This window comes from Lygodium microphyllum, chromosome 5 (genome assembly GCF_053477565.2).
Source record: "Lygodium microphyllum isolate KBCC chromosome 5, Lygodium_microphyllum_v1.1.10, whole genome shotgun sequence".
Classification (NCBI taxonomy): Eukaryota; Viridiplantae; Streptophyta; class Polypodiopsida; order Schizaeales; family Lygodiaceae; genus Lygodium; species Lygodium microphyllum.
In genome coordinates this window covers 6,789,777-6,799,802 of record NC_141139.1, presented here as the reverse complement: position 1 = coordinate 6,799,802, position 10,026 = coordinate 6,789,777, and the positions used below count along the sequence as shown (strand labels likewise).

The 10,026-nt window shown below is 38.2% G+C and overlaps 1 protein-coding gene across 2 annotated transcripts in view; it reads left to right on the top strand.

The window, feature by feature from the left end:
* Positions 1 to 1,298: 1,298 nt before the first annotated feature.
* LOC148035483 (DNA primase) overlaps positions 1,299 to 10,026 on the top strand; it is a 170,644-nt gene continuing 161,916 nt past the window's right edge. The window contains exon 1 of one of the 2 annotated variants that reach the window (XM_087677444.1): positions 1,299 to 1,666. In XM_087677444.1, coding sequence (XP_087533570.1) covers positions 1,576 to 1,666 — 91 coding nt within the window. In that variant the 5' untranslated portion in view covers positions 1,299 to 1,575. The remainder of the gene's footprint in view (positions 1,667 to 10,026) is intronic. The other variant, XM_087677445.1, reaches the window with a different exon arrangement.

Genomic DNA, 10,026 nt, shown 5'->3' with positions numbered 1-10,026 from the left:
AACAGTGAGTGGGGTTTAAGAGATTGAGAAATTTGGTTTAGAGGGGTGGGTTGAGCAATGAGATCATGGTAAAATGTTCGAAGGATTTGAGGCATAATTCCATGGATAGGGAATATGATAAGAGCAAGGTGATGATATAAAGTGATGGAGAGAGATGGTAGAGGCAGAGAGGTTGCTTCAGGGTAGGCAATCTAAGTGAAGAGAATTGTGAAGTACTTTCGTTGAGGTAGAAGATCTTCGCATGATGAATATGAACCAACATTCAAGCGAGATCCTTGAATTTCTACACCCCTTCCATCTTGCTATTTTCCTTCTCTTTGTTTTTTCTCTCTTCCTTTAGCTCTCCCTCCCTCTCTCTCTCTCTCTCTATATATATATATATATTTCTCTCTGTAACTCACACTATCTTCCCTTTCTCTCTCTCCCTCTATCTCTCCCTATTACCACTTACTTTTTGGTAGTGCCAAAACTTAAAAAAAAAAGAATCCTTTAACCCTTAGTAGCTAAGACTTTTATAAGTTTTAGCCTTCACCAATTTCAATGATCTTTACTCAATCTCGTGTGAGATTTACGAGCTTTCCCTCATTAGTTCAATTCGTGTGTGGCCTTGCAAGATGGCGTGTCCTTTGTGAGTGTGAGATGGTCATGCTAATGTGGACAATGGTGAGTGTGATGATGTCAATGATGATGGTGATGTGAGAAAGTGGTGGCTTGATTCGTAATTTTAGAATGATTTTTTCTTTTTAAATGTTTTAAAACATTACACCATTAGTGCAAAGAACCCTTTGCCAATGAGTCTAAATTGCTGCAATGTTACCCTCAGATAGTATGTGTAGTGAGGAACCACCTCTCGAACCTCATTCTTTGATGGTATTCTCCCCACGAAGAAGAAGAAAACTCTAGCAGTTGAAAAGTTAGCATACCTTTGCTCGAGCCATTGGAGCGATAATGTGATGGGTGCCTTGTGCACATTCTTTTGGTCTTGGATTTGCATCTTTTTCTTCTCTGAAAACTATTGAAGCTCACCCTTGATCTCCTTTTTGATGGACTACATGTCGATCCCCTCATTCATTATTGTCGAGGTAGTCAAGCTCCATGGATTTTGCATTTCTTCCTACCTTTTGAGATGGACCAGCTTGATCGTTTGGATATGTAGCATGCTTGCCATGCCCATCAATTTGTATGGGATTTGGGAGAGGATTGCCATGTGTCAACACCTGCTATTGTGGGAAATATTGCTTTTAATGGCCTTTAGTTCCCATGTGCACCTTCTCTCCTCCCTCCTTCATTGACAACGCTTTTGCCTAATAAAGACTTGATGATGCGAGTGTTTTGGACAAGTTTGGATTTTTAGAGAGAAGAGAATTGAAGAGGACGAATTTGTGGAATTCGGATAACACTTTGATGGATGTCACCACCCCGAGGTCATATTGGCAATGTTGCTCAAATTTGAAACCCAGAAAGGGGGAGGGAAAAATGAAGACGACGACGACGACGACGACGACGACGTTGATGAACTCCCATTCATTCATTCGCGCCTAGCTGGAGCTATGAAAAAGAGCGAGGAAGAAGAAGATGAAGACAAGTGATGGCAGCTCATCATCAACAAGCGAGGATGTGGAACGCCTGCTGCAGTGCTTCCACCGCGGCCTGTCCCCTCTCTCGCGTAAGCATAAAACACAAGCTTGAAATTACCATTGCTGCTGTCCAGGATTACTAGTCTTACTTGTCTGATCATTTATCACCAGAACGTCTTAGAAGTCCTCATCTTGCCTCTATATTCATCCCTTTAATCCGACTATTTACATACAGTTGGCTGGCCAAAGAGAAGAAAAAAATTCTTTTAATAAGACTCCTCGGAACATATTTCTTGAGGCAAAACGCAAAACACAAAGCAAAGTCTATTACCAAGCTGAATGAATTTTATTAGTTAAATCATGACTTTGCTAGATTGTTGGATTGGATTATATAGCCCACCTAATAAGATACCCTACAAGGTTAGTGCAGCCAAGCCGAGGAGAAGGAGATTACGAGTCAAGTGAATGAGGTGTTAGAAAAAATATTGATTCAGTCTAGTTTATCTCCTTTTTGTTCTCCACTGCTTCACGTCTTTGCTAGATTGATGGATTGGATCGTGTAGCCCATCTAATAAGACACCCTACAAAGTTTTTATAGCCTAGCAAGAAGAGATTATGAGTTAGATAAATGAGCTATAAGAAAATATACTAATTCAATCCAGCTCATCTCCTTTTTATTCTCTAGTTATTTTGGTATAGAAAAAAGATGATTCATGGCATATGTGCATTGATTATTGTGTCTTGAACGAGATCATGATAAATATTTGGTTTCCGATTCCTTGGTCCGATTCCTCAGATTGATCTTAAATCCACATAGAGGATTTGTGGGTATTTTCTTTGATGACATGATTGTCTATTCAAAGCATGAAACAGGGCATAAAAGACACTTGGACATGTGTTCCATGAATTGTATAAGCATAGGTTGGTTATTAATGACAAGAAAAGTGAAAATTTTTACATGAAATGTACTTTTTGGGTATATTGTATTGGTTAATAATAATTGCATGGACCCTATAAAAGTTCAGGGTTTATGTTTTTACTATAGGAAGTATATCTGTAGATTCGTTGAAATTGCATCTTTATTGTATATTTTACAAAAGAAGAATGTGTCATTTAGATGGACAACAATGAAAATTTCAGCAGTTGAAAAGTTAAAGAAAAAGATGACTTTAGATTTTGTGCTTGTGTTGTATGATCTGAGGAATTCGTTTGTTGTTCAGTGTGATACATGTGGTAAGAGTATTGGAGCTATTCTTATGCAGAATGGCCATGTTGTGACTTATGAGAGTTGAATTCTCCACAGTCTTAGAAGAATTTGCAGGTCTATGAGAAAGAGATTTTGATTGTAATTTATACACTGCCCATGTGGAAACGTTATTTGTTGTAGGTTGATTTTACAGTGTAAATAGATCGTTAGACTTTGAGGTACTTTTTAATGTAAACAATTTTATCAGAGAAACATATGAGATTGACAAATTTTCTCTCTATGTTTCATTTTCAGATTGCACATATTGATGATAAAAAGAATATTGTGGTTGTTGCACTGTCACGTAAGCCACAAATTACAGCTGTCAGCATGGTTTATCATAGTGAGATAAATGCCATGAAAGAGCAATATGTTGTTGATTCGGACTTTACTAATGTTTATGATCAGCTTTGTAATGGCCAAAGGCATGAGCACTTTGTGAGCACTTTATGCTCAGAGATTGATGCTTCATGATGTATGTATGACTGTGTGTCACAAAGCAATTGAGGCCTAGAGTTATCATTGAAGGTTATGCTCATCCGTATACAGGACATAAAAGCATTGATGCTACAATTAAGGGAGTAAAACATTTCTTTATTGGCCAGCTTTGAGGTATGATATAGAGCAGTTTGTTAGGACATACGTCGTATGTCAGATTGTAAAGTATAGTGGATAAAAGATATGGGGCTTATTGCAACCTTTGCCTATTCTAAATAGGCCTTGGCAGAGCATTGCAATTAATTTTATTTTTGAGCTTCCTAGGACACCTATAGGGAATGATGGGATATAGACTATCATTTACAAGTTTAGCAAATAAGTCCATTTTATTTTGATGAGGAAAAAAATAAAGGTTGATCGTATGGCACACTTGTTTTTGTAGTATATCTTTAAGTATCATGGTATACGAGAGTTAATTGTTAGTGATCGAGATCCTCAGATGATTAGTTTATTTTGGAAGGGATTGCTTGTGAATATGGGTATCATGTTGAAATTATCGTTCTTCCATCCACAAACAGATAATCAGTTTAAGGGAGCAAATTTCACAGTCTTGGATCTTTTGAGGTGCTATGTTTTAAACCACAAGACATAGTGGGAGCAATATTTGCCATTGGTTGAGTTTGCTTATAATAACACAGTGCATAGTTCCACTGGTAAAGCTCTGTTTGAGATGGTTGAAGGTGACAAGAAGGTACCACCTATCTTATAGACTAAGGATAAAATCTTTGAGGTTGATTATTATATAGATGTCAAAGAGAGAACTAGAGAGAAAGAAAGAGGAGAGAGAAGACAGTAGAAGAGAGAGAAAGATTGCAGGAAGAGAGAGAAGAAGAGTGACGAGGAGAGAAAGACTAGATTTGAAGAGAGAAAGACAGGAAAGAGGGAGAAGCCATAGAAGCTGTGAGCAAGATGGGAGAGAAGGACTGTAATTGTATTAATGTGTTAAAAAGATATGAAAAATTACATGTCCTCTTCTTTTATACCAATGTCAGTGTGACATGGCATAATATCAATATTATTTACACTAAATCCTTATTCCCAGCTTCTTACAATCCATCCTTTCCTAAAAGTTTTTGTCCTACAAAACAAACTTGGAAGACTAGAAAAAGATGGATAGAACAGAGTACTACTCTGTTTTTACAGCTTTATAAATGGGAAATGAATGAAGTCTGACCAACTATATGGACTGAGATTGAAGAACAGAAGTAAGCCTCAGCTATATACATGATCTGGAGTACTCCAAAAGTATATGGAGCTATAAAGTCTTCAACAAATAATCTCAAAACAAAGTAGACAGCTTGCTGTGTAAACAGACCCTGCTGGACCAAATCTGCCATAACTTCTAATAGAAGTGTCCAAATGAGACGTACCATATATCAAAACGAAGCCCTTGAAGAGTACTTTAAGCCCATGTAGACTGCTTAATTCTAAAAATTAGGCACGATAAAAACTGTTCTAAAACAGTGTGCTGTCCTGATCTTGTCTGCATCATCACTAGCTCTATAATCAATAGGCTTTAGCTACCAATGTATCCCTTAAGAAAGGAAACTCATCCAATATAGAATCAGGCCTCCAAGAAGCTTCCTCAGGTGGTAAACCTCTCCATTTGATCAAATATTCCATGATAGAAGGAGATTGAAGCTTCTTTTCACGCTGACGTATAACAGCCTCTGGGATGTACTAAATAAGACCTTCTTCATCAATAGGTGGCAGCTCATGAACTATATCCACCGGATCACCATAAAAGGACTTGAGCTGACTAACATGGAAGACATTATGAATCTTTGTGGAAGAGGGAAGCTCTAATATGTATGCCAAATCTCCAATTTGCTTAAGGATCCGGTAAGGGTCATAAAACCTGTGGGCAAGCTTATTACGAGATCCATCTTTTAATGTAGAATACTTGGACTTGGGCACCTTCAATAAGACCAACTCTCCTTCTTGGAACTCCAAAGGCCTCCTCTTTTCATCAGCATACATCTTCATTTGATCTTGAGCCTTCCTAAGATTCATCTTACATTGCTGAAGAAGGGTCTGCATTCTTTCTAACTCTTCCTTCCCATGAGGATTGATCCTTTCGTTAAAGATGACTGTGGGTAAGGGTACCTTGTAACCATACAAAGACTCAAAGGGTGAAACTCCAATGCTAGCGTGAGTAGAATTGTTATAAGCAAACTTAGCCAAGTGTAACTAAGAATCCCATGAAGTTTGGACATCATAACAAGAATGGCGAAGATAAGTCTCCAACCATTTATTGACTCCATCTGTCTATCCATTAGTTTGGGGATGATAAGCCGTAGATGGAGCCAATTTAGTGCCCATAGATGTGAATACCGCTTGTCAAAAGTTATTCATAAACTTTGAGTCTCTATCATGAACAATCACCTGCGGAGATTCATGTAGTCTAAAAATCTACTCCATAAACTGACTGGCCACTTGAGAAGCAGTAAATCGAATCTTGGTTGGAATAAAATGGGTTGCCTTTGTGAGTCTGTCTACCACCACATATATACTATTCCATCCCTTCTTGGTAGTAGGTAAGCCAGTAATAAAATCCATAGTAATATGAGTCCATTTACCTGTAGGAATAGATAATGGCTGTAACAAACCTCTTGGCTTATGGGTGCTGTCCTTATTCTGCTAACAAGGCATACATTTCATAACAAAGTCCTTGACATCTTTCCACAATCCTTTCCAATAGAAAATTTTGTTGATCCTGTCATAGGTCTTGAAAACTCCTAAATGTCCAGCTAGAGGCGAAGAATGTAGTTCCTCCATAAATTTCCACATAAAAGAAGAAGTAGAAGGAATAACAATCTTGCCTTTCAACCAAATAAGTCCATTTTTGAATTGGTAATGCGAGTTTTCTTCCATAAGACATTGCTGTAATTTCTGAAAAATATGACTGAATTTTTCATCCAGAAAATAAGCCTTCTGTAATTCTTTAATTCAATCATTATGCAATTCTGTCATAGCTGAAACTTTGCAAGGCCATATACGAGAAAGGGAATCAGCCACTATATTATCTTTGCCCCTTGTATGAGTGATGTCAAAATCATAATTCTGTAATGTAGCTACCCAACGACGTTGCTTTGGAGTAAGATTGGACTGAGTAAGGAAATACTTAAGTACCCTGTGATCACTGTGTACTCTGAATCGGCTGCCATACAAGTAATGGTGCCACTTCTTAATTGCATGCAAGATAGCCAACATCTCCTGGTCATAAACATTCATGGCCATTACTTTATCTGTAAGCTTACGGCTCTCAAAGGCAATCACTCCATGCTCCTGTAGCAAAACAGCCCCAATGCCATGGGCACTAGTATCACACTGTATAGTAAATTCTTTGGAAAAGTCCAGGCATACTAAGATAGGAGCAGAGGTAAAGAGTTCCTTTAACTGGTTGAAGCGGCTATTTGTAAGAGCATCCCAAAAGAAAGCCTCCTTCTTCAACCTATTAGTCAAAGGAGCTGCAATGGCCGCATAATGCTTAATGAATCGGCGATAGAATGAAGATAAGCCAAGGAATCCTCTAAGAGAGGTAGTAGTAGTAGTAGTAGGTGTTGGCCAATCTTTTATACATTGCACCTTCTTGGGATCAACCTGTATTCCTTTTTCTCTGACAATATGTCCCAAGTATTCCACTTCAGTCTGCCAAAAAGAATACTTCTTCTCCTTAGCAAAAAGCCTATGATGTCTCAATACATTAAAAACCCTCCTCATATGTGCCAAGTAATCCTGTAAAGTCTTGTTGTAGATTAGAATGTCATCAAAGAACACCAAGACAAACTGAAAGAGGAAAGGTTGTAAAATTCATCAGGCTTTGGAAGGTAGCTGGAGCATTTGTAAGCCCAAATGGTATCACTAAGAAATGATAAGAGCCCACGATCAGTCCTGAAAGTAGTCTTGACTTCATCACCCTCTCGCATGCGAATCTGATGATACCTTGACCCCAAGTCAATTTTCGTAAAAAATCGAGTCCCCTTAAGCTCATCAAGCAAATCATCAATCCTGGGTATTGGATACCTGTTCTTCACTGTGATCTTATTAAGATCCCTGTAGTCAATGCACATTCTGAAAGATCCATCTTTCTTTTTGACTAACAGGACTGGAGATGCATAAGGTGAAGAACTTGGTTCAATGAATCCCATCTCAAGAAGTTTCTTGATTTGCTTGGCTACTTCCTCTCGTTCACACTTTGATAATCTATAAGGTGGCTTATTGATTGTTTTTGAGTTGGGCTCCAAATCAATGGGGTGATCTACTGCTCTCTTGGGAGACAATTAAGTAGGTATCTCAAACAAATCTCTATACTCCTCAAGAAAAACTGTCAAGGCTGGATGGTTTGCTGAATCATTGGGTTGATCCTGCATTTCTTTATTCAAATGCAAAACAAATATTTGTGAGCGCCTCTTGTACTCCCTTTTGAGTTGTTGAATGGTAATAAGCTGAAAATCTGATCTACTAGGAATTCCTTGTAAGTGGATAAGCTGTCCATTGAAGATAAACTGCATATACAACTGTGAGAAAACCATAGTGATCCTACCTAATGTCAATCACAATGGAGTACAATGTCTATAGGCCCCATTTCCAAAGTGATCAGGTTTACTTTTGCTTCAAAATTATCAGCCAACTGTAAAGAAACCTGTGGGCATATCTGTGTGTTGATTTTCTCTTCACCATTGATCACTTAAACTCTAATGGGCTGTTGTAAATCTGTAGGAATACAATTCAGCTTGTCTAAGATGGACTTATTCACAAAACTATGAGTACTGTCATTGTCTATCAGAATGAACACTGGCTTTCCACATATGCTTCTCTTCATACGGGGTGTATTAGGGCTCTTAGATCCTGTCCAAGCATCCATAGAAATAGAACAATTAGTGGCATCAAGCGGCTCATAACAAGTCCCACCTGTATCAAACGGAACACTTCCACGTGGATCAAAAGGAAAAGAGTCTGCTGGATTATAGAAATATTCTTGCTCAACTTCTTCCTCAAGATCTTCATTTTCAGCATTAAATGCAATTGCATTAGCTTCATCCATGTCATCTACAAAATCCTCAAAAACTAACATACTCTGAAGCTTGGGTTTGACCTTTTTTTATACACACTTTGAGGCATGATCAGGTGTATACTTTTCTCCACACTTGAAACATAAGCCTTTCTCCTTTCTTTCTTTATAAAGATCCATAGGAATAGATTTAGGATTCGTATTGGTTGAAATGGATTTAGGCTTACCGTCCCCTTGTTTGAAGTCAACTCTTGGACTGTTTGCTGTCCTGAAATTACTTTGAGGTCTAGAAGCATTGAATGGAGGATAAGTTGGTACCTGTAAGCTCCTATTTGGCACATGATTGCTGCTATAAGTGTTACCAACTTTCTCCTGCTTAAAAACAGTTCTTGGCTGTTCAAAACCAGGCTGCAACGAAGATTCTCTTCTATACTTTTTTCCATAGCGCTCCGCAAGCTCAATAGCCTTAAAGAAGGAAGTAGGATTTTGTGCCATGACATCAGCTGATAAAGATGGCTCTAAAACATACATATACTTATGGAGCTTAGCCTCATCACTGATGCTTTTCATATACATGGTTAGGTTGAGGAATTGGTTAGTGTACTCTCTTACACTTAGGCCCCTTTGTTCTAAACCATACCATCTCCGTGCTAATTTCTCTTTTTCAAGGGGGGAGACAAATACTTCAGCCGTAAGTGCCTTGAAACCTTCCCAATTCTCTACAAGTATATTTTCTTTTTTTATATACCTCCACCAAGTATGGGCAAATCCCTCCAAATGCAAGGAAGTAAAATGAATCTTCATGTCATCAGTTTTAGGGAATATGTCAAAGTAGGATTCCATCTTAGAGGTCCACTTCTCTAAATCAGATGGTGAAGATGACTGACCATTAAATTTAGCTAAAACAATCTTGTCCTTTAGTTCTCTTTCATGAAATGGTTGCTGTCCCAAAATAGGCTGATCATGAATACCATGTATGGAACCCCCAAATTGAGACGGAAATCCCCAACAGGTGGCTGAGAAACACTATATAATCTTCCCGTTGGTAGAGAACCCCTAGAAATTTGAGTATTCAGTCCAAAATCTTGAGAATTAGCTCCATTCAAAGTGCCCAAATAGTCATCATGCCGTTGTGAAGTCTCTCCTACTTCATATTGGCTATTTGGGATGCCTTTTCTTCCAATAATCCCATGTCTAAGACCATTTTGGTTAGATGGTTGAAGTGGGACTAAAGGCTCACTGTTTGAATAAGCTTTCTCCTTAGCTTTTTTTCATCCCATTTGCATTTGTATCCATTGGGAGAATTGTGCCATAAATTGAGCATTAGATTCCACCAACTTCTCAATGGAAGACTTTGCTTGATCAATAGACAAAACCATTTGCTCCATTCTTGATAATATGGCCTCATGTCGTTCCCTATGTCTTTGTTCATAGGCGCATAAGGTATTATTGAGTATACTAACTTTCCCTTGTTGTTGAGGCTCTTTACGGCTTTCTTGAGGTGTATCATCCAACATGAAATCCCTGGTTTGTTGAGTATAATCTTCTTGGACCTTATTTTTACCTTTATGTCCTGCCATAATAGTGCAGTTCTGTAGTACCCCCTGTCAGAAAAACGGCTATAACTTTTGCTTGGGAACTTCGATTTCAAAACTTTTTAGTTCAAATTGAAGCCAGGAACACCCTCTTCG